The 25165-nt window shown below is 42.7% G+C and overlaps 1 protein-coding gene across 2 annotated transcripts in view; it reads left to right on the forward strand.

The window, feature by feature from the left end:
- The window catches only part of LOC133111821 (diacylglycerol lipase-alpha-like), an 81525-nt gene extending 59983 nt beyond the window's left edge, over window positions 1-21542 (forward strand). For both annotated transcript variants that reach the window (XM_061222430.1, XM_061222431.1), the window contains exons 19-20: window positions 9019-9161; window positions 18053-21542. In XM_061222430.1, coding sequence (XP_061078414.1) covers window positions 9019-9161; window positions 18053-19160 — 1251 coding nt within the window. In that variant the 3' untranslated portion in view covers window positions 19161-21542. The remainder of the gene's footprint in view (window positions 1-9018; window positions 9162-18052) is intronic.
- Window positions 21543-25165: the final 3623 nt, after the last annotated feature.

The raw sequence follows: 25165 nt of genomic DNA on the forward strand, positions 1-25165 counted from the left end.
GTTTTTGTCAGTGCATACACTTTGTTGACTGAGGGTTTAATGGGGTTTTTCTGTTTTCATATTTGTGTTTATGTTTGTTCTGGTGGGATTTAGTCTGTTGTTATGTTTTAGTCTGTGTGCTGGTGTGTGTATAAAAATTTTTCCAATTTGCTGGAGTGTTTACATTTGCTATTCATCAGCATGTTGTGTTTTAGTCAGTGCTTCAGTGTATTGGTATATCATGGTCAGTGTAATGTGTGTCTTAATCTGTGTGTTGGTGTGTATTACTCTGTGTTTTGCTGTGTTTCAGTTTGTGTTGTTGTGTTTTAGTCAGTGTGTTGTTGTCTTTTAGTCAGTGTGTTGTGTTTTAGCCAGTGTCTTGGCATGTATTTGTCTGTGTTGTATTTTAGTTAGTCTGTTGTTGTGTTTTAGTCTGTGTTAATATGTTTTAGTCAGTGTGTTGGTGTGTATTTCTCTGTGTGTTGGTGTGTTTTAGACTGTGTGTTGTGGGTTATTCTGTGTGGTGGTGTATTTTAGTCAGAGAGTTGGTGTTGTTTAGTCCGTGTGCTGTCGTGTTTTAGTCTGTGTATTGTTTCCACAGGTTTTGCAAGGCTGGGCAGCCAATGAGCTTGATACAGACACAGAACCAGGGGAGATGGAGGCTGAGGGTTGCCTGGTCCACACTACCCTCTTACACTCCCAAAAAAGCCTACCCTCCACCCCCTCCCAGGCCTCAACAGCCTCCTCTAGCCCTTCGGAATCAGACACACTCCCCCTGGCTCCGGACCTGAGCTCTGTATAACTCATACACCCCATATTCTCTCACAATCAGAGCACCCCCCAGCTCTGAGCTCTGTATAACTCATACACCCCATATTCTCTCACAATCAGAGCACCCCCCAGCCCTGAGCTCTGTATAACTCATATACCCCATATTCTCTCACAATCAGAGCACCCCCCAGCCCTGAGCTCTGTATAACTCATACACCCCATATTCTCTCACAATCAGAGCACCCCCCAGCCCTGAGCTCTGTATAACTCATACACCCCATATTCTCTCACAATCAGAGCACCCCCCAGCTCTGAGCTCTGTATAACTCATACACCCCATATTCTCTCACAATCAGAGCACCCCCCAGCCCTGAGCTCTGTATAACTCATACACCCCATATTCTCTCACAATCAGAGCACCCCCCAGCCCTGAGCTCTGTATAACTCATATACCCCATATTCTCTCACAATCAGAGCACCCCCCAGCTCTGAGCTCTGTATAACTCATATACCCCATATTCTCTCACAATCAGAGCACCCCCCAGCCCTGAGCCCTGAGCTCTGTATAACTCATACACCCCCTGTCTCTGATGTTCCCTTTTTCTCCCTCTTCTTCTCCTCATAGGTGACTGAACTGAGACGTTTGTGGAAAAACGTGCCCTTATCTTACCATTTGAATCATTACAAAATTTGTCTAGACCTTTTTGAATAATTATGAAACCATTTTGCATATCATGCCCTGTCAAAATCCAATAATTTGGTGATTTGGTGGTTCATTTCCCGCCATGCTGTGCCTTCATGGACATTATGAATGCATATAATGATGGAAGTGCACAGATTAGTAATGCATTGTTCTGGCAGTCATACAATGATAGTACCAGGTACTCACTAGCTTTAGCTTACAGTAAAGATAAATGTGTTGTATGAAATGCGCTTTTGTCTTTTGAATGGCTCAGGTTTCCTCTCTCTTTTGACTGAGGCTTGTTCCCTGGTATATTTACTTGAAGGGAATCACCACTGTACAAGCACATGATCTGAAAATGCGAGACATTTTCCATTTATCATTCTAAACATTTAGATTTTTTTTCGGTTCCCCTTAAGACCGCCTAACAGCCCTCCACCACAAACCCAGTCTGACTCCACCCCAAACCTAGACTAACTCCGCCCCAAACCCAGTCTAACTCCACCCCAAACCTAGACTAACTCCACCCCAATCCCAGACAAACTCCACCCCAAACCGAGTCTAATTCTACCCCAAACCCAGTCTAACTCCACTGCAAACCCAGTCTGACTCTACCCCAAACCTAGACTAACTCCACCCCAATCCCAGACAGACTCCACCCCAAACCGAGTCAAATTCTACCCCAAAGCCAGTCTAACTCCACTGCAAACTCAGTCTGACTCCACCCCAAACCTAGACTAACCCCCACCCTCCACTCCTGTGTGCCTCACTGGCTGCATGGAATCACTGTTTAATCAAAATAAAAAACATTTCATGAGAAAGTTCTGCATGTTCACTCCACTGTGTTATGAAAACTGTTTATGGTTGTCTCCATCATTTTGTGCCTTTGTGTCATTTGTCTTTGTATTTCTGAATTTAAAAATCATGTGTTGTGGTGTCAATGCTGTAGTTCTTGGGCAGTTTCTCTCCATGTATTGATGTGTCTGTGTCTATCACTGGTGCCCCTGGTCCTGGAGAGCTGCAGAATACCTATCTAGAATATAATATTTGCATTGGTACTCAGAACTGACTCTTATTTTGCTGCATGAATACTTAATACTTTTTCAAATACATTAAAAGGATAATAATAGAATTTCTTATGTAAAGTGTGTTCTTGATAAAGAGCCAGCATGTTACGCGTTCTCCATTTCAACACTCACTGTCGATTGGCTGGCCAGTAAATGATCACAGCTCTGATTGGTTAAGATGCTATACTATATTAATTATACATCAAATACACTTCAGTTTCTAATGCATGTGAATATGAGGCATATGTAGTCCTCTGTTGAGGACAGTGTAAGAACTTGCTTTCAACTTAAAAAAAAAAACATTAAAGGTCCCGTATTGTATTCCTTTCCAGTGTTTTATTTTGGGTCCTGATATCCATAAGAAGGTGTTTGTGTGGTTTTAGTACCAAAAACAGTTTCTATCCTATTTTACATTCTCCAGCACCATTCATGAGCTTTACCAAGAACAGGAAGAATCTGTGTCTTTAAGGCTCATTAATATCAACAAACCTTCTGTTTGGATGGCTAGCTCCACAACGATCTATGCAGAGCACTTCTTTTGGCTACAAGGTGAGCGTATAGTTGTGATAAACTATTTTTAAAAGTCCAAAGTAAAGGTTTCTTAATACTGTTTGGAATTTTTGGGGACTGTGATGTTTTGATACTTTCACTGAATAGAATAGGCTTGATATAGTTTCATAAATCAATTTAAAGTGGATTACACCGTTACCTCCCTTCACTTGTTCTCCCTCATCTGAATCGTTAGCTAATTTTAAGGTGAAAGCAAACCGCCAAACCTGCAGCTCTCCTGGTCCCGGGTTGCAGGACACTGTTGTATTGCATGTACCATTGCCACTCATTGTCTGAATCTATGTGTCATAACATTGTGTCCGTCGGTCAGTAAATCACAATGCTTGTGTACATTCCTACCCGCTGGTGTGCTGGCGTGTGTTATTTGGTAACTAGTCTGTGTGGTTATTTCTCCAGTTTATTCAGCGTCTCAGTGATGCTTGGAACAGCTAAATTTTTACCTCCTCATACACTTATACAAAAATGTTTTTTCGGTTTCACACTTTCTTTTTGTTCATTTCTGCAGTGTATTCTAACACTCATGGTTCATATTACACCAACGCCTCTCCAACACTAAGCGTACCAGGATAGCTCATTCCAGTACAGTTTGGTTCCAATGTCAGTGCCTCAGTTAGTTCAGCTAATCCCTATCTGTGCCTAACCACCCACTATATAACAATGCTTGGCATCCAGAGGGATGTACGGCTGTGGAAAGTGGAAACATGCCAGCCACTACTCTAAAACGATCCGCAGGGAACAGTTCATCACAGTTGGTAACCACATCTATGTTGAATACTTGATTTTGATTGTTTCAGAAGATGCAGCAATATACAGTGAAATTGCTTAATGCACAGCCATGAAGGAATTTCTGCAAAGCTTAACACCATTCCAAATGTGTATGTAAGCTTGTTTCAGTGTTCTGGTGAGTTAATTGACTGTTCTATTTCCAACTGAAATGAACTGAAGAACTGTAATGGCATCAAAACGTTTTTAAATTGTATGTGAGTGTCAAGGTATTTCTGTTAGAAGTAGTCCTGGTATAAGCAGAATAAACCAGTCTGGGCTGGGCTGTTGTATAAAAAGAACCACCCTGGATTGGTTTATCACCTCAGCCCAGTCTCAGGACTGCATCACGACACTGTTGCTGTATATTTTCAAACAAATTAGCATCTTTTTGTGATTTATTATACATACCATGACATCTGCTATTTGAAAGCACTGCCACTCTTGCCAATGCATTTGTTCATGTTATCAAACACCAATCCTAGGTCAAAGTAGGAGAGACAGAAAGTGTTATCCTCAAAGTCATCATTCTTTAGATCATATGGAAAAGGGACAGTGTAGTTTGGTTAGCCTGAAATGTCCTAGAATCTCATAATCTGATTGGATGAAGTAAGTTTATTCAGAAGAGATTAGTGATAGATTGGTGATTGAGTTGCTTTGAATTGCTACCTCCATAGTACTGTAATATTAACCTGGTCAGGCTCATAGTATTGTAATGTTAACCTGGTCAGGCTCATAGTACTGTAAAGATAACCTGGTCAGGCTCATAGTACTGTAAAGATAACCTGGTCAGGCTCATAGTACTGCAGGTTCAAGTCAGACTCATACCTCATCTTAGGAACCTGATGAGTGACACTATGACAGTCCCTCTCTCACCAGCTCAGCTGATGTGTGGTCATCAGTTTCATCTCACTCCTGAGATGGAAATGGCCACCCATGAATTATGAAATTAACCAATATAATGATTACCTTATGAGCACTACCATATGAAAAGGGAGCACCACTTACTTATTTGAACCAATCAAAAGACTTCCTTGTACTCTGTGACAAGGAATTTTAGCACATAACAATAGCACACATTCTAAATGAATGCACCACCTGGAAGAAAGAATCAGAGTTAAGACTTTGGGGTGTAATAAAACAAAACTAGGAAACAAGGCCTGCCAGTAGATGTGAATATGGCAAGATGCCCAGAGGTAAATGAAATTAAAGGAAATTATTATGTATGGAAGACAATTGGCATTCATTTATGCCCTTGGATGGCTTAAATGGGTTAGCTGTGTTTGCAGCTGCTATAATCCACTGCATCGATGAACCCCCGCTCCCCAAGCCGTTTTACCGCGTGGCTGTAACTCGAGGTTGCATCAGTTCCATACAGGCAACCGGCTTTGCGCTGAATTTAGACTCTTTTTATTGTGATTTCCATATTCACCTTGTTTGCCCATACTGTAGATTTCTGTTACACTCAGTGAGAACTTTATTTTTCAGACTTATATTTTTAGAATTATTAAGTCTTCTGTTGCTGTAGCCTATTCACTTATAGGTTTGACGTGTTGTGTGTTCAGAGATTCTCTTATGCATACCACTGTTGTAATGTGTAGTTATTTGCATTACTGTCACCTTCCTGTCAACTTTGACGAGTCTGACCCTTCTCCTCTGACCTCTCTCATTAGCAACGCATTTCTGCCCACAGAACTGCTGCTCATTGGATGCTTTTTGTTTTTTCACACTATTTGCTGCAAACTCTAGAGACTGTAGTATGTGAAAATCCAAGGAGATCAGCAGTTTCTCAGATACTCAAACCACCCAGTCTGGCACCAACAATCATGCCATGGTCAAATCACTTAGATCACTTTTCTTCCTCACTCTGACATTTAGTCAGAAAAGCAGCTGATCCTCTTGACCATGTCTGTATGCGTTTATGCATTTTGTTGCTGCCACATGATTGGCTGATTAAATATTTGCATATTTGTGTACAGGTCTACCTAATAAAGTGATCACTGAGTGTATATGACGATTGGCTTCTTTGTGGCTTTGACCACTTGCAGGTACATTTTTATGGCACATCCTTCAGCGAGATACTGTAATTTTATGATTGCTACAGAAACACAATCCTTTAGTAATTACATATCTTAAATAACCATTACAACACAAGGCCAGTCATGCCACATACCCAATGTGCTTAAAATACCCAGTGAAGGATGTAGCATATAAAATATTGTATTTGAAATGTTTCTCCCTGCAAGGAGGAGGGGTTTACTCAATGGGATGACCATGGTTCATTTCTCACTAGAGACCCCAGCTGCTCAACCTGGTAATAACAATCTGCCAGCAGAGCATGTTCTTGTCTGCTCTCTTCTGAATTGATGAAGAGGCTAGTGAGAAAGTAGGTGCCGTGTATGTTTAGAGATTCAAAACAGACAAATGGGAGAGGAAGTAAAGGACTGAAATCTGTAGGAAGATCTCAAATCAGATTGGCCCTTGTTGTGTGCCCTTATAAATAAACCAAACAGCTTAAAAGTCGGGAAAACCCAAATGCAGGAGTCAGCAACCCTGGTCTGGCAGCAGCAGAGTCTGCTGTGGGGATCCCTAGCCTAACTGTTTATATGTTTTTCATAAGAGAATTTAAACGCATATTTATTGTTTCATTTAGGTCCTCTCCTCACTTCTTAGTAGTCCCTCATTTTCTCCCCATGTCTTGCTCTCTCTTAATCACTTATCCTCCTCTTCCTCCCTCTGTCAGGACGTTGAGTCGTTCACCTGCGGATGTATTCTCCTTGATGTTGTTGTTAAAACCAGGTGAACAATAAACCAGGTGGACACACAGCATGAGGACAAGCGCACAGCAAAGTGTGCGATAAAACTCGAACTGAGGGAAGAATCTGACAGGGGCTTACTTCCCAGAGGAAGCCCTTCCTCCAACTGTAGGGTGTATAACTTTTCTGCACAACATAAAAGGTGAAGGTGAACATGACAGACTGTCCCCACTGCCCTAAAGTGCTGAAGAATCGCTGTGTGTTCAGCTCCCATAAACGCCGACACCACAGATAACTGGGACACGTCAGTCACACCTCACATCATGCACAAATGAGAATGAGAAATTCACTGAGAAACATTGAATCTCCTGTGATTTTCACGCACACTAGTCTCTAGAGTTTGCAAGGAATCATGCAAAAATCTCTAATAAAAGCAGCAGTTCTGCAGACAGAAATGCCTTGTTAATGAGAGCCGTCAGAGGAGAATGGCCAGACTGGTCAGAGCTGACAGGAAGGTGACAGTAATGCAAATAACTACACATTACAACAGTGGTATACAGAAGAGCATCTCTGTACACACAACGCATCCTAACTCTAAGTGGATAGGCTACAGCAGTAGAAGTCTAAAAAATAAGTTGATAAAGTGCTCACTGAGTGTATAAGCAATTTCCTGTTCTTTGCCTGTGCGTTCCTGGGATGTACAGTACACACAAAAACAAGAAGGGGATTTTGTATATTTGGTCCATAACGTATTCCATCTAATCCACAACAGTCGAAGGCAATTACTTGGCTCTATTACCCAACAGAAAGTAATTACCCAAGTAGAAGATTTCGAAGAATTAACTATGGTATTCAACTCAGTGTGATCTGTTGGGAGTTCGGATAGGCCAGTCCTTGTCCCTGATTTTTATAATTTTGTCATCAAAAAATGTATGAAGTCATTGCTATTAAATGATATTGAAACACAGGGATCAACATGATTCTTAGTAGTTCTTAGTGTTAAACAGATGCCGAGGATTGTTTCTATTTTCATCTATTAAGGTAGAGAAATATGATGAACGTGCTGTGGAGAGGGCATGTTCATAGGTGAGTTGGCTGTCTTTCCAGGCATGGAGGAATACCTGCAATTTGGTGGAACACCATTTGCGCTCAAGTTGGTGTGAAGCTTGCTTGAGAACATGAGTATGATCATTGTAACAAGGTGCTAATTTCTTATGGCAGATTTTCCTCTTCTTAAGAGGTGTGATAGTATCCAGGATTCTGCAAAGTTCAAAATGTATGTTGTCCGTCAGCTGTTCAATTGAGTTAATGCTTGCATCTGTGGATGGATTTTGGCTGGAGCCAAGAACTCACAGTGCACAAATGAGCCTGGGAGCTCATTAATAAAAGCAGTCCTGGAGGAAAGCTTATGGCTAGAGTAAGTAGAAAGTAGGATCGGGTGACACATGACTGACTTGTGAAAGTTGGAAAGTCATTAAATAATGGTCTGACAACATAGGATTCTTAGGCATGACTGCTATATTTGCTATTTTTGTGTCATAAGTTAAAACCAGAGTGAGAGTATGGTTATGGGAATGTGTGGACTGATGTATATGTTGATCAAAGCCAATAGATTCAATGACAGACAAGAATGCTTATTTGTGAGGATCGCCTTCACTATCCATATGAATATTAAAATGACTACTTTATCTGAATTAACAACGAGGCTGGAAAGGAAATCGGCAAACTCAAGTAAGAAACCACTGTATGGCCCTGGTGGCCTGTATACAACAATGAGGATAAAACTGACTGCAAAACTGCGGATAAGCACATCAAAAAAGTTACAATTGAAGCCGGATTTCAAAATAGCATAGAGATTTGAATTATATACAGCAGCAACACAACCCATCAGGAATTTGAGTATAACTGTAACTGGGAGGGGTGGATTCATTTAGGGCAATATATTCATCAGTTTTAAGCCAAGTTTCAGTTAAACATAGGATTTCAATTTGGTGATCAGTAATTAATTCATTTACAAGAGATGATTTTTTAGATTAGCCAGGCAAACACCCCTAATGGGCTTCTTAGCAAGGCTCAATTTTGGCTGGGGTACAGACACTATCTCAATAGCATGAAACCTGGGCAGAAGTTCTTGGGAACAAACAGAAATCTGTGTAAGAAAAGCCTTGGGTCTGGCCTTGGCTCTGCTGTGTCAGGAAGTAGATTTATGTTTCCACTGCTTTTATTTTGCTTCTACCATCTTGGACTGCTTAAATTCATCCTATCTCTCTGTCATCCTGTCCATTTCTCATCCTGTGCTATCTAGTCACTGTGGTATCCTGTCACTATGTTATCAAGTCTCTTGTGTCATGTCATCCAAACCTGTGTCTCCCAGTTTCTGTGGTTCTTCCCTCAGTGTAGTAACTTCATTTTTTTCTTTCTTACCCCAAAGGTTCTAGAGAACTACAACAAGGGGAAGACTGCTTTGCTGTCGGCTGCCAAGATAATGGTTAGCCCCACAGAGATGGATCTGGCCCCCGACTCCTACCTCCTGGCACCCCCAAATCCCAACCTCCGCAGGAACAGCAGTGTCCGGTAGGTAATGGAGGAGGGGGTGGCTTGGGGGTTCAAACTTACATGTCTGTCGTTTAGCATCCAAGCAGTGACTTGATGGTGGCTGAATTTGATGCAGCATTTCTGAAATTAATGACATGCAACTGTATTTTTCAGTGTCATATTAGCTTTTAGCAGTTTATGAGTTACATGGTGAGTGGGGGGGGGAGCCCATCCTCTATTGGCAAACAAGGTAAAGGTAGAATGGATAAAACAGAAATGTAGTAAGAGATCTATCACAGCAATTCAAATGGCTTGAACTTTTAGTTAAAGCAGAAAGCTAGCAAGAAAAGAATGAATGAGGGAAAGTATTGTGAGCAGAGGGTCAGGGTGATGCAATGGCAGCTCTAGTATGTGACAAGGTGTGGGCATGAACCAGGGGAGGAACAAGCCTGCAGCGATCTGCAACCTTAGGGTGGGGGAGGGACAGAAGCCACAGGAGAAAAGAAACAAATAATGAGAAGGTTTGGCAATGCAGAAGTTACCTGTACACAGAATGAAATGTTGCTTCTTTGCCAAAGCTCCAACTCAATGTCAATCAAGTTCTAAATGATGTCAAGGCACCGAACACGTCATGCACAGAACACCTGTAACACACTTACCCCCCCCCCAGTGACCACTAAGATTGTGACTATAAAGACTGCTCGGTGCTACCAGTCATGTGTGGATTTGTAAATATCCACTAGCCTTACCTGCCAACCATACCTGTACATCATTTAACTATGGCATTGACTAAATATATCAGTTGTGAGCCTACATTTAAAGACAGAGAGTGTGTCTGAAGCCTGAATATGCCAAGGGATATTATTCTATGAGATAGCAGCTGTTTCGAGAGGCCTCTTCCTCCCATCACAATATATTCTGGAGCCAAGTCTTTTAAAGCTTTATAAGTTAACAACATGATCTTATAATTAATTCTACATTTAACAGGCAGCCAATGTAGAGTGTTGAGCACTGGACTGATATATTCAGATTTCCAAGTTCAAGTAATAACCCTAGGGGCTGTATTCTGTACACGTTGGAAGCATTTCAGGGCTGAATTAGTGCAACCAGACAGTACCGCTACAGTAATCCAGCCATTGGGTAACAAATGCATGGACCATTTGTTCAGCATCCTTCCTGGAGGAACAACATCTTCCTGAATTTAATAATGTTCCTCAGGTCGAAGAAGGCCACTAATGATAATGTGGGCCTGAAGAGTGTTCCGAATCATTAGTTAAACCAAGGTGTTTAACAACTGCTTTGGCAGAAACAGAGAATGAATCTTAATTCAAATAAAACTGTAGGAATATCTCAAAGCAATTTAGGACGTATTATCAATATATCAGTATTATCTGAATTCACTAAGAGGAAATTTTGGGTCATCCAAGCCTTAACATCTTTAATTGTAGAAAGGCAAGAACTGAAGGAGTACCTTCATATAAAATAATAATTAATAATTTGTTATTCAGCTGACACTTTTATCCAAAGTGGCTTACAGTTGATTAGCAGGGGACAATCCCCCCTGGAGCCATGCAAGGTTAAGGGCCTTGCTCAGGGGCCCAAAAGCTGTTCTTATTGTGGCTGCACCGGGGCTTTAAACACAAATCTTCCGGGTCCCAGTCACGTACCTTAGCCACTAGGTGACAGGCTGTCCCAGTCACGTACCTTAGCCACTAGGTGACAGGCTGCCCCTTAAGCTGAACTCCATACTGAGTCCACACAGATAGCAAAAGGGCTAAGGAACTGGTACTGGCTGCAGACGTGCCTCCAATTGATGAAAAAGAACGTCAGCAGGACATTAGCCCTCCCATTGGGGAGGGGTGCAAGAAATTATGCGTCATGCTAGAGTCTCATCTGCTCCTGGACCTAATGGGATCCTGTACCAGATTTATAAAGGAGCACCTGATGTACTTACATGTGCTTGGAGGCTAATGATTGCAGTTGAGTGCCACAATGTCTAGGTTGTGTCGCGTTATATGGTAAAGGAAATTTGGAGCTGTAGATGAATTTAAGCGTGCAAATGATGAGTTTGGAAATGACACTGGCAGGCTCAAAGGATGCAGGGGTAAAGCTTGTGGCTTCAGTAGTTTAGATGTGATTGGCCAGGTGCAAAAGGGGAGGGTGTGGTTGGGGTCAGGTGATGCATTGCATTCACAGGCTAAAGCTACTGTGTCAGATAGAAATTGGTAACATTCGGCGGCAGGAAGGAGCAGACAGTTACACGAAGGCGGAGCTGAGAGAGTATAGCAAGCTATCAGTTGGTGTGACTTGTGGGCTAAGTTCGGGCTATGTATGTACTATTTTTGGGCAGTATGGTGGTTCAGTGCAGTGGTGGATGATTAGTATATTGACGGTGTTTTATTCTGGAGATGGTGGCAGGTAAGGCTCATGGTTATAAATTCACACATGACCAGTGGAACTGAGTAGACCTTAACAGTGCCAGTGGGGATACTTATACTGTATTAACAGAGGCAATATAGTGCCTCTGTTAGATAATGTCCAAACCACACTTGCATTCAAAACACAAAAATCACCAGCCTCATCTTTTTGCCATTCTGGGTGGTAAGGCAAACACGCTATTCAAATGAATCCTGAAAATTTCAGAAAAATCTGTTTGGTAGTTTTTATTTCAAAGATTAGTGAACATTTTTTTTTCTGAGTGCCTCAAGAGTGCACACTCAGGGTGCAATTTACAGTAGACTTTAAAGAGTACTGTGTAAATGTGGCAGTCACTTCTGTCAGAGCTATTTACTTGCCGTTGATTCACTCCTCTGAGTAAGTAACGATGCATTCTATAGTTCATCACAACAGAAGCATCCGCCGCATTCATACAGTAATACTCATAAACCAACAAGATGTTGTGGACATTTGTTATTGGTTGGCATTTTCATCAGTTATACTATGTTAGGTGAGACTATATATTTACATATGCACACACACACACACACACACACAATAAGGTCCAAAAGTATTTTGATAGTAAAAACATTTTTTGTTGTTGTTTTGGCTGTGTACTCCTCCATATCGTTTAGAAATGACGACATATTTTGCACATAATCCCCCCATTTTAGGGTATTAAGTGTATTTGGACAAATTAACATTATGTATCGTACACTTGTCATGTTTAGTACTTTAGTAGCTCATCCTTTGGATGCAATGACTGTCTGAAGTCCCATGGAAATCACCATCTGGGCATCTTCCCTGGTGATGCTCTGCCAGGCCTGTATTACAGCCGTCATAAGTTCCAATATGGATGGAAATACCTGCACTTCAGTCTGCACAATCCAAAGTTCTGGAGTATAGAGTCAAAAGAAAGAAACAAAAAAACATGTTTCTGTCCAAATACTTTTTACAACCTATAATCCATGAATACATGTAACACACTATATTTCCTGGTTACATACATCTTTATATCAGTATAATCACAATAATGCAAAATTTTGATTATAGAAAATGCTGATTAAAATTTGTCTTGCGTTCCAAAAATACTGATATTTTGAGATTGACTTTGTCTTATTAAAAGGTTTTGATTTGAGAAGCTACAGAAACTGCGACTGACCCCATGGAAAGAACTGCCACACACATACACACACACAGACTGACCCTGTGTTTGACTGAATGTGTTTCTAAGCCGATCAGCTTTTGGCATCTACCATGTGTTGTAGTTGTCATATTATTTACATGGTCCTGAGTAGCAGAAAGCTTGCGAAATCAGCCTTCTGGACAATTACCAGAATTATTGTAAAACACAGATATCGTCGGTCAGGGCAACCACTGTTTGTATATAGATATGATTAGATTATCTTCCGGTAAAAAAAGTCTGGAAATTTAAAGTGAGAGATAATGTCATAATGGTTGGCTAAACCATTATCTTCACCTATGCACTGACAAGGCTTATTATGCACAATGCATTAATACCTGCTATGGGTACTGTAACTATGGTGGTCTACTTCAAACAACATGTACTGGGCAGGCTGCTGATGATTCAATCAAATATTCTCTTTGAACAAAAATCTAAAAGATTATTTTCAGAGGAATGCAGGACTTAAAGAGTTGATTAATTTCTAGAAATCAATTTGGGTTGCTTTTGTTGCTATATGTTCTTAAAATGTACCCGCCATGTGTCTTGTTACTTTCTAGTAATTTATGCTCTAAAAGAAACTAAAAGAGGTAATAACTGCCAAATTACATAAGTACACTCACCGAGCACTTTATTAGATTTTAATTAGACTTATTTTTTAAACTGCTGTTGCCTATTCACTTAGAGTTATGATGCGTTGTGTGTTCAGAGATGCTCTGCTGCATACCACTGTTGTAATGTGTAGAATTTGTATTTTGATTTGACTTGATTTTATTTTTAAATTGTATTAGTTTCTATTTTTAAATGTATGGTTCTATTTTAAATTTATTTCCTGTTGTATTGTACTGTTGTGTCTATTTTGGCCTTTGCCAATCATTATCTCTTCTTTAAAACATAGTTTTTGGGTTGAATTTCCTGTCTTTTCCAGTTAAATATACAGAGGAATCTCATCTGCTCAAGTTCAACCAAATGCCTCCAAAATCATTGTATGTTGTTTAATTCTGCAGAAAAACAATGGGCCTCATGCAAGAATCACTCGTAGGAACAGATTTGTACTTAAATCAATTAAATCTTGAGTGTGTGACAAGGGCACATTTTGTGGGAAGGAAGCAGGACAATCCAAGCCCATGCTTACTGGTTAAGTCGGCACATACCTGGACTACGTTTCAAATGAGTCCAGGCTGTTAAATGTATGCTCTTTTCCGCACTTGGTGTCTGAGACCAGGGAACCCTGGACAAGAGAGCTGTTGTGAGAGAAAGACGGGACCTGAAAAGTGACATAGCGAAAGCTTATTTAGAGATTTATTTTTCTTAAAGTAGGAAGAACATTTTTGAGGGGTCTCAACCTGTTGTATGAGTGATTTAAACAAGAGCCTTGCAGTACATCAGTGCAGCTTGCCTGACACACCAAACACGGATCAAACTAGGCATTGCAGATCAAGCATGAATCAAAAGGAACCCGCAAAGAATCAGAAACATATTGCAGTGGATTGTTCAGGAGAAAAAAGACAAAGTTTATCAAAGGTCCGCTATATACATTGTGCTTTGTCAAAAACAAAGGAACACAGTCTACCCATCCCATTGGCCATCTATCCGATAGAACCCACGTACAGTGACGTACAGTGAGCACCATAATTCACAGTGACACATTTTGTTATTTTGGTTCCGTACTAAGGATATATTGGATCTGTATTAAAGGATAAAAAGGATACAGTGACAATGAGGTTGAAGTGCAGCTGTCAGCTTTAGCTTGAGGGTATTTTCGAATGAACCGATTAGAAATGATGAAACCTTTTGTACATTGTCCCCTCCATTTTCAGGCATCAAAAATATTAGACTCTTCTGCCAGGCCTGTCATCGTCCTGCTTTTTTGGGGGACTTTTTGCCTTCAGTCTCCTCTTCAGCATGTAAAATGCATGTTCAATTGGATTCAGATTCAGTGATTGACTCCGCCAGTCGAGGATTTTCCACTTTTTGGTAAAAAACCCCTCTGTTGCTCTAGCAGTGTAGTCTTGTTGCATGATGAAGTGTTGTCCAATAAGTTTGGAGGCATTTGGTTTTATCTGAGAAGACTTCAGAATTCATTGTTCTAATTCTGTCTGCAGTCATATCATTGATGAAGACAAGTGAGCCTGTTCCACTGGCAGCCATACAGGCCCAAACCATAACAGCCCCCCCACCATGTTTCATGGATATGGTGGATTGCTTTGGATCATGGGCATTTCCTTTCCTCTTTCCATCACTTTGGGACATGTTAATCTTTGTCTCATCTGCCAAGAAGATTTTGTTCCAGAACTCCTGGGGCTCTTTTAGGTGCTTTTTAGCAAACTGTAATGTCGCCTTTCTGTTCTTCAGGCTTATCAGTGGTTTGGATCTTTTAGTGTACCCTCTGTAGTCCTGCTTCTACATTAAGGGAACACTTAAGGGACACAAATCTTGATGAAGGATTTATTCAAATTGAAAATCTTTACTGATGTACATTATATAATTTTTTGAGAATAAAATGACGTAACAATGGTCAAAGGAAACCAAAATCATCAACTCATTGAGGGCTGGATTCAAAATCACACTGAAGATCAAAGTAAAAACTTGAAATCACAGGCTGATCCTACTTGTGTGAATTTTATCACGGCAACTTATAATGTGACTCAGTAGTGTCTATGGCCCCCGTGTGCCTGTACAAAATCCCGACAACGTCTGGGCATGCTCCTGATGAGTCGGCGGATGGGGGACACCATCTCCTCCCAGACCTGGATCAGGGCATCTATTGAGCCCCTGGACAGTCTGTGGCGATACTTGGTGACGTTGGATACACCGATACATAACATCCCATAGGTGCTCAATTGGATTTAGGTCAGGGGAACGTGAGGGCCAGTCAATGCCATCAATGCCTTCCTGATCCAGGTACTGCCTACACACTCTGGCCACATGAGGCCGGGCATTGTCCTGCTCCAGGAGGAACCCAGGGCCCACTGCACCAGCGTAAGGTCTGACAATCGGTCTGAGGATTTCATCCCGGTACCTAACAGCAGTCAGGGTACCGTTGGCTATGACATGGAGGTCTGTGCGACCCTCCAAGGATATGCCTCCCCAGACCATCACTGACCCACCGCCAAACCGGTCATGCTAGATGATGTTACAGGCAGCATAACGTTCACCATGGCGTCTCCAGACTCTTTCACACCTGTCACATGTGCTCAGTGTAAACCTGCTCTTATCTGTGAAGGGAACAGGGTGCCAATTGTGGACCTGCCAATTCTAGTGGTCTCTCGCTAATGCCAATCAAGCTGCACGGTGCTGGGCTGTGAGCACAGGGCCCAATAGAGGATGTCGGGCCCTCATGCCACCCTCATGGAGTCTGACAGTTTGGTGGGAAACATGCACACCAGTAGCCTGCTGGAGGTCATTTTGTAGGGCTCTGGCAGAGCTCCTCCAGTTCCTTCTCATACAAAAGAGCAGATACCAGTCCTGCTGCCGAGTTGATGCCCTTCTACAGCCCTGTCCAGCTCTCCTTGTGTAACAGCCGGTCTCCTGGTATCTCCTCCATGCTCTTGAGACTGTGCAGGGACACACAGCAAACTGTCTTGCAACCGCACATATGGATGTGCCATCCTGGAAGAGCTGGACTACCTTTGCAACCTGATTGGGCTGCAGGTACCGCCTCATGCTACCAGTAGTGACAAGGACACTAGCAGAACACAAGACTAGAGAAGAATCAGTCAGGAAGAATAAGGAGAGAGAAATTGTCTGTGGCCACCACATGCAAAACCATTACCTTTTTGTGGGTTGCTTTTGCATCTCCATTGCACCTGTTGTCACTTTAATTTGCACCAAAGCAGGTGAAATTGATTCACAATCACTTGTGCTTCCTAAATGGACAGGTTGATATCCCTGAAATTTAACTGACTTGGTGTTACACTCTGTTCCCTTAATTTATTTAAAATATTGTAGACTGACACATCTACACCTGCATCCAGGAGAGTGTTTTTGATCTGCTGGGCTATTGTCAAGGTTTTTTTTTCGCCGGTCATCAACTACAGTAATGTTCCCTGGTCTACTCGGTCTTTTGACATAATTCAGTTCACCAGTTGTTTATAATAATGAACCAACTATTGACATGGGCATGCCGAGGGTTTTTTCCATGTTCCTGATTGACTGATTTTCATTTCTGAACCTTATGATGGCCAGCTTCATTTACATCAACATAGCTGTTTTCCTCCTGCTATCACACCCCAACAACAATCTCCAAAGTCGATTGCAGTCTAAGATCGAGACTATACATCAACAGCTCTCTTTTGCATTCACTCACGACACAAATGAATACACCAGCCTAACGAAACTAATTCAACAAATATTTGTACCTTAAAATGGACAAAAGGTCCATTTTGTTGTTTGTTGTTGCGTTTGTTGAATACGACATGGCACACTCGTATGAGCCCTTTGTTCAAAATTTATGATAAGAATATGCAAATGTTCTTGCATGAGGCCCAGTGACCCCATTATATGTGTTTGATTGGCACACGTATCAATAGTTATTCTGTCTTTCTGTTAATCACAGAATGCTGAGAATTGGACAGATATTAATTAATCCCATTCCAGCATGGGTTCAAATAAATTGTAGTTAACAGTAGCTATATTCATTTCAGCTTTCATTTTTCCTTAAACTACAAATATTTTCTTGTTTTGGAGTGTATATCATATTTATAGACTCAATGTATATCATATTTTGATCACATGTATATGCGACACAGTAGAATTGTGGTACTTTAGTGAAAACTGTGGTTGTAGTGCGTTGATCTGGTCTGGTTGCATTATGGTGTTGTTTTGCTCAACACTGCCGCTCAGTGTTGGAATAAGTATAGTCTATTGTTATTTATTGTGAATTGTAATCCTGATTCCCTCCCTTTCTCTTGCCCCTGGTCCCACTATCTTCCTTTGTTCTGTTACCTGATCTTCCCACCATGCCATCTGAACCACTAACTCTAACCATGTACCCATCCCACAACCTCTATTCCTTCCTTTTTTGCTCCTTTCTTCTCTTTCTTCTTCATCTTTTCCTCTGCCCTTGGATTATTCTTTCCTAATATGGTCTAACTTTCTCTCCTTCTTGTTCCGTGTTATCTTTGTCATTCAATACTCTTTCATACAATGCCCACATTCTCCACCCTATGGCACTCTACACTCTCTCTTTGTCTTATCCTCTATCTGTCTCTTTCTTTCTCTGTCTCTCTCTCACTCACTCCTTATGTTTTCCTCTCTATTTCTGGCTCTCCCATCCTCCCATCACCTCTTTCCCTCTCTGGTTACCCAGGTCCTGTGTGCCCTCGGAGTTGTCTCTGGATGGTTTCTCGGAGTGCGCCCCTACCACAGGAGTGAGCAAGCATTTTACGGTACAGCACTGGGGTGGTCTGAAGGCACCCTTGGCTGCGACGGAGAGTCTGTCGGATGCGGAGTCCCTCTACAGCGTGGATATCCCACGATGCTCCCCTAACCCCGCCTTCCCCCGCAAGGCCCCACTCCTCAAGAACTCCTCTGCTGCTGCCACCAGCTATAGCCCCAGATACCCCCATCACCTATCCCCTGCCATGGCAAAATACCCTTTCTACATCTCCCCTCCTGCTCAGTGCTTCCCTCTCCACCTCTCCCCTCCTACACCCCCTAAATACCCCCATCATCTTTCTCCTCCTGCACCTCCAAAATACCCCCACCATCTCTCCCCTCCGACACCGCCTAAATACCCCCACCATCTCTCCCCTCCTACACCCCCAAAATACCCCCACCACCTCTTCCCTCCTACCCCCAGCTACCCTTTCCATCTCTCCACTCACACACTCCCTAAATACCCCCACACTCTCTCAGCTGCTAAGCTCTCTCTGGTCCCACAGCCTCGGGCTGTCATAGACTCCGGTGTCCACCAAGTGGCACCAAACCCATACACAGACGTGCTCTCCATGGGCAGCAGGGACTTCTCCCGGACCCTGGCCCTTCCGAGCCTCCACTGCTCCCCCACTGGTCCCCCTCCCGCCCGGGCCGGCCCCCAGGAGCAGGAAGGGGGGAAGCCTCAGCCGGGCCCTGACCCCGCAGCCACACTGCCCCACCAGACAGTGCTGGAGTTCTCCCAGCTCCTGGACGGCCTGCTCCAGCTGGAGAGCCGAGAGACGCCCGCACTGGGCTTCTCCGACGAGGAGTCCGAATCGGGGCGCGGCTCCTACGACCTGGAGGAGGGGCTGGACGAGGGGGCCAGAACAGGGCAGGACCATGGCCCAAAACCCGACCAGTCCTCCAGCCTGTCCCTCTCATCCTCCTTTCCCCTCTCCTCCTCCGGGGAGCTGAATGACCTTTCACCCTCCGATGGGAGCCTCCCTCTACAGACTGCTGCTCTCTACTCTGGAGAAAACGTGCTCTCTTCCCTGGTCTGACACAGCTGAAGCTCTCTCTGTCCCTCTCTTTTTCTGTCTATCCTTTCTTTTTCCCTACAACACTCCATCTCTCACTCTCACTTTCACACAGTTACTCTTTATCTCTCCAACACTTCTCTACTCTTTCTCTCTCTCTCTCCCTCTCTCTCTCCCTCTCTCTCTCTCTCTCTCTCTCTCTCTCTCTCTGTACTGAATGGGGTCAGAAAAGGACTCACTGTACAGGTGTATGAAGCCAGGTCATCAGTTACACGGGTACGGTGCCTCATGGACGAATAAACACATGCATGGAAACCTTTGTTTTTTAAAACGTTGTTGTTATAAACGGTATACCCAAGCAGGCAGTGTGCACTGGACTGTCCCCCCCCTCCCCCTTCCCCATAGTCTCCACACCATGCTTACATGATGCTAACACTTCCTATGATGCATAATAAACACGTTCATAACGAAGCTGTTATGAGTGATATACTGTGATGAAGACGCTAATGATAGCTAGCATTTGAATTTGATACTGCATCAGTTGGATAGTTTGAATTCCAACTGATCGTTCTGATGAATTAAATAAAATTACAAGTGTTCCATTTCTTCAATTTACAGTTGAAGATGAATATATGACATAATTATGTTCATATATGACATGATTATGATGCATAAAATCTGCATTATCACTACTTATGAATGCATTTATAAATTAATATAGATACGGGCTTCATAGAAAGTGTTAGCTTCACCCTTATCGCTTTACAAGTAGGTTTGGTTCATGGATGTGTGAGGATGTGTGAGAGGATGTGAGAGAGGATGTGAGAGGGTGTGTGAGGATGTGTGAGGATGTGAGAGGATGTGTGAGGATGTGAGAGGATGTGTGTGAGGATGTGAGAGGATGTGCAAGGATGTGAGAGGATGTGAGAGGATGTGTGAGGATGTGAGAGGATGTGTGAGGATGTGTGAGAGGATGTGAGAGGATGTGAGAGGATGTGAGAGAGGATGTGTGTGGACCAAAGGGAAACTCGCTCATTCTGTCATTTCTGTCCATTTTAAATCCTATTTATTAGATGCAAATGTTTTCACTGGCAAACCTTCATCGGAACCTAAGAGAAAACCGCAAGCTGGTTCCTACACTCAGTGGCCACCTTATTAGGTATTTATTTGACTGAATGATCTTCTGCTGCTGTTGCCCATTCACTTCAGGGTCCGCTGTGGTGTGTTCAGGGATGCTCTTCTGCATACCACTGTTGTTGTGTCACCTTCCTGTGAGCTAGAACCAGACTCCCCTGACCTCTCTCATTAACAAGGTGTGTTTGCCCACAGCACTGCCGCTCTCTGGATGTTTTTTGTTTTCACATCATTCCCTGTAAACACTAGAGACTAAGACTACCCCATTTGGCACCAAAAATCACAGTCAAAGTCACTTTCTTCCCAATTCTGATGGTTTGTCTGAAAAACAGCTGAACCTCTCGATCATTTCTGCATGCTTTTATGGATTGAGTTCTGCCACATGATTGGCTGATTACATATTTGCGTGAATGAGCTGGTGTACAGGTCTACCTAGATAAAGTGGTCACTGAGTGTCTACAACATTTCCTGCTGCCGCTTGATGACACTACAATTCCTACTGCCACTGTCAATGATAATTTCATATGCATGATTATCTACAGATCTACAGATTAAATTCAGTATGACAACTAAGTGCAGACTAAACAAGAATTCATGGATTAGGATTTTAAGGTGTGGAGGGGTATATCTTTAAGCACGTAGAGAAATATCTTTGGATGGCTGAATTCCATCCTGTAAATGAAAAGTAAATGTCTAGTTTATCACAATACACTATTCTCATATTGAAATAAAAAAACAAAACATTTGCAGTCCTATTAAGATGTATAGGAATGCGTGAATATTACATGATGTTTGAAATGTCAAGCTTTTATTGTATCTATACACCAGTCATTTAATATTAAAACAATTTGCAAAATAATAGAAAAACCATTATTAACCATTTATTTAGACTACTCGTTAATCAGACAATGGTCATACTTAAACTTTTAAAGGTGGTTAGTGGGCTTTTTAAAGAAATAAAACAGCTGATATTTATAAGTAATACATTTTCATTACTTAAAAATAGCAATACCTACAGACTGATTATCCACAACCAGCCAATGTCAATTGTCTTTTTGTGGCTACATTTATTTAGAGTCAGAATCAGAATTTAGAATATTTTCTATAAGGCTTTTTCTAAAGATTAGAAAATATTTGAGCAATGATGGGTAACTACCCCCTCTGTTTATCTTTTCCTTTTATGGTAAATTCTGTTGTTTTTGCTATGAACATGCTCTGGTGAAGATTTTTCAAAGGAACTTTAGCACTCAATAAAAATGACATGAATCCAAAGCAAGTCTGTTACATTTTGACACTGATTAGCTGATAACAGTCTATTGAGGTGTCCAAAAGTTATTTTCGCAAGCAAAGCAATAAATATAGTTATTGCTTTGCTTGATGGGCACACATATAAAATTACACTGACAGTGACAGTATCAAACGCTAATGCTGCTCACAACCACACACAGAGGAGAGAGCAAAACACTTCCTCTTCTCTGATTGGGTGGAGTAGAAAGGCATGATGGGAGATGTAGTGATGTCATACATTGTCATTTTTTCAAGTTGCATGAATTCAAATGGTAACTAGGTGCATATATTAATATTATATAGTTGGGTTTCGCCTCATCCACTAGTAGCATCTGCCTGACTTAATCTTTTACTGAAATTGTGTTATGATTTAGTGTTCCGGTAGTACAGAAGTGATTGGTGGTCAGTGACCCATTCTTCCTCAGGTACTTGGTGACACGTTGATTACAGACCCAAAAAGAAAGGGAACTTGGTTCCAAAACCAATCGAAGTTTAAGCCTGACATTTTACTTTATTTTTTTTTTTGGTGATTGCAAATGTTTAAAAATATTCTCATGCATGACACTATCTGGAATGGCTGTTTGCGACTGTCCTCTGTGCATTTGCTATTATCATGCTTTATCGTGTGCACTAGTTTCAATATTTCAAAATTAATGCCTTCAGAAAAGATGTGTGTGATAAAATTTGCACATGTCTACCATGGCCCTTTAAAATATATATTGCCAAATATATTTATGAAATGCATATATGAATATGAATTATTGTGTGTATGTGTGCGTATTTGTGTGTGTGTCTGTGCATGCTTGTGTGTGGGTGGGTGGGTAAAAGAAAGAAAGACATCCAAATGTTGGCAGAAAACAAACGGCTTGTGAATTAGACGACTGTACAGCAGCCTTCATTCTGGCCTTCTTCCTGCAAAAGGCTCACAGCAGTGACACGATGTGTTATATAAAACACACTCTGCTTTGATTGTAGTGGTACATAACCAGCTGGAATTGGCAGTAAAGCATACTGAATTCGAGCCGCAATGGCTGCTGGAAAGGCCATGAGCCAAACACAGTCCAGCACTTCCCACTACTGGCACCCCAGTGCATCAGACCCCATGGGCCCCACAGACCCCAGTGCATCAGACCCCAGTGCATCAGACCCCAGTGCATCAGACCCCATGGGCCCCACAGACCCCAGTGCATCAGACCCCATGGGCCCCACAGACCCCAGTGCATCAGACCCCATGGGCCCCACAGACCCCAGTGCATCAGACCCCATGGGCCCCACAGACCCCAGTGCATCAGAGCCTATGGGCCCCACAGACCCCAGTGCATCAGAGCCTATGGGCCCCACAGACCCCAGTGCATCAGACCCCATGGGCCCCACAGACCCCAGTGCATCAGAGCCTATGGGCCCCACAGACCCCAGTGCATCAGACCCCATGGGCCCCACAGACCCCAGTGCATCAGACCCCATGGGCCCCACACACCCCAGTGCATCACACTCCAGATCTGGGCCTCACACACCTCACACACCTCACACACCCCACACACCTCACACACCCCACACACCTCACACACCTCACACACCTCACACACCTCACACACCTCACACACCCCACACACCTCACACACCCCACACACCTCACACACCCCACACACCTCACACACCTCACACACCCCACACACCTCACACACCCCACACACCTCACACACACACCTCACACACCTCACACACCTCACACACACACCCCACACCTCACACACCTCACACACCCCACACACCTCACACACACCCCACACACCTCACACACCTCACACACCTCACACACCCCACACACCTCACACACCTCACACACCTCACACACCCCACACACCCCACACACCTCACACACCCCACACACCCCACACACCTCACACACCCCACACACCTCACACACCCCCACACACCTCACACACCTCACACACCTCACACACCCCACACACCCCACACACCTCACACACCTCACACACCTCACACACCTCACACACACCCCACACACCCCACACACCTCACACACCCCACACACCTCACACACCCCACACACCCCACACACCCACACACCTCACACACCCCACACACCCCACACACCTCACACACCTCACACACTCACACACCCCACACACCTCACACACCTCACACACTCACACACCTCACACACCCCACACACCTCACACACCTCACACACCCCCACACACCCCACACACCCCAATACATCACACTCCAGATCTGGGCCTCACACACCTCACACACCCCACACACCTCGCACACCCCACACAGACCCACTGGAAAAAAATGTCTTTTGGTAAAGTCTGTAAAATAGCACAAGATGGCTGAAATACATAATTGTATTACTTACACAAACACAATAATACATGTAATTAGGTATACAGCCAGCAACTGTTTGCATAACTTATTGTTGCCATTATTCATAATAAAATTCCTAATAAAATACAATACTTTTGAATCACCTTCATAACATAATAAATATAAGTAGGTACATTTGGAAAGAGGGCAAACAATCTTTTCAAAATCAAAAGGTTGCTGCACCTTAAAGAAATGGCAAAGCGGCCTGCATTTGGATTTGAATACTTATGAATGAGTGTAATCGTTCATGAATGCATATTTATTATTTGAGTGTTATTAATTACATTATAATTCTTATTTCCAATAGGTTTGTCTGTTTAAAAAAAAAAGTTTTTTAAGGAAGGAGAGTTCTTGCTGAAGTTCAACCTGCCTCTAAACATTTGTCTTGTCCCTTCAAAAGAGAATAGAGTTTGTCTTTAGGTGGTATAAGTACCAGGGCACAAGGTCTGGCAAGTCTGAATAAACTGCAGTTATTGATGGTTTTACCACATCAGTGACAACTTTTATCACCTCTGGTATCTTTTGGTTGTGTTTTGACGATTCGACTGTGGTGTGGACATGGTGATGCCTGAGCAAGAGGTTTGGTTCCGCACACCTGAAACCCTGAAAACACTCCTGTACCACTGTGGGTGCCCTGGCACTGTTCCCACAACAGACTTTTGCATCACTGTCAGAATTATCCTGGCAAGTCTTGTGATCAGTTATTGTAGTCTTAACAAACCCCCATTTGGAACAAACTAGAAAATACTGAATGTGTTGCATTTATCATGTACTATGGTAAATACATATACAGGTTAAGGCTGAGATTTAGATGTTATCATGTGTCTGAATGTTTACCTGGTTTGCATTTCCCCTGCCAACTTTCTACCAGAGATTGAGAATGTATCTCACCTCCCTTCCCTGCCTGGAAATGAATAAAGCAAAACCAATTTCATACAAAACATTTAAAGAAATAAAAAGCATACTTGTTTCCTTATTTTCTATACTCTCATTTATGAGACGAGTGCGTGGGGGTTGGACCCAAAATGCACGACTCAAACAATGAGTAGATAAAGTCCCGTCAGGGCTTTATTCAGGACGAATCCCAGGAGAGTGGTCAACACAAGCAAAGTCCATACATGGAGATCCAGCCAAACAAACAATAAACAAACAAAAAGCATGGTGCCGAGGGAAGAGGCAAACTCGTAGTCGGTAGACGTGCAGGGAGGTCCGGT

Source organism: Conger conger, chromosome 15 (assembly GCF_963514075.1).
Source record: "Conger conger chromosome 15, fConCon1.1, whole genome shotgun sequence".
NCBI lineage: Eukaryota > Metazoa > Chordata > Actinopteri > Anguilliformes > Congridae > Conger > Conger conger.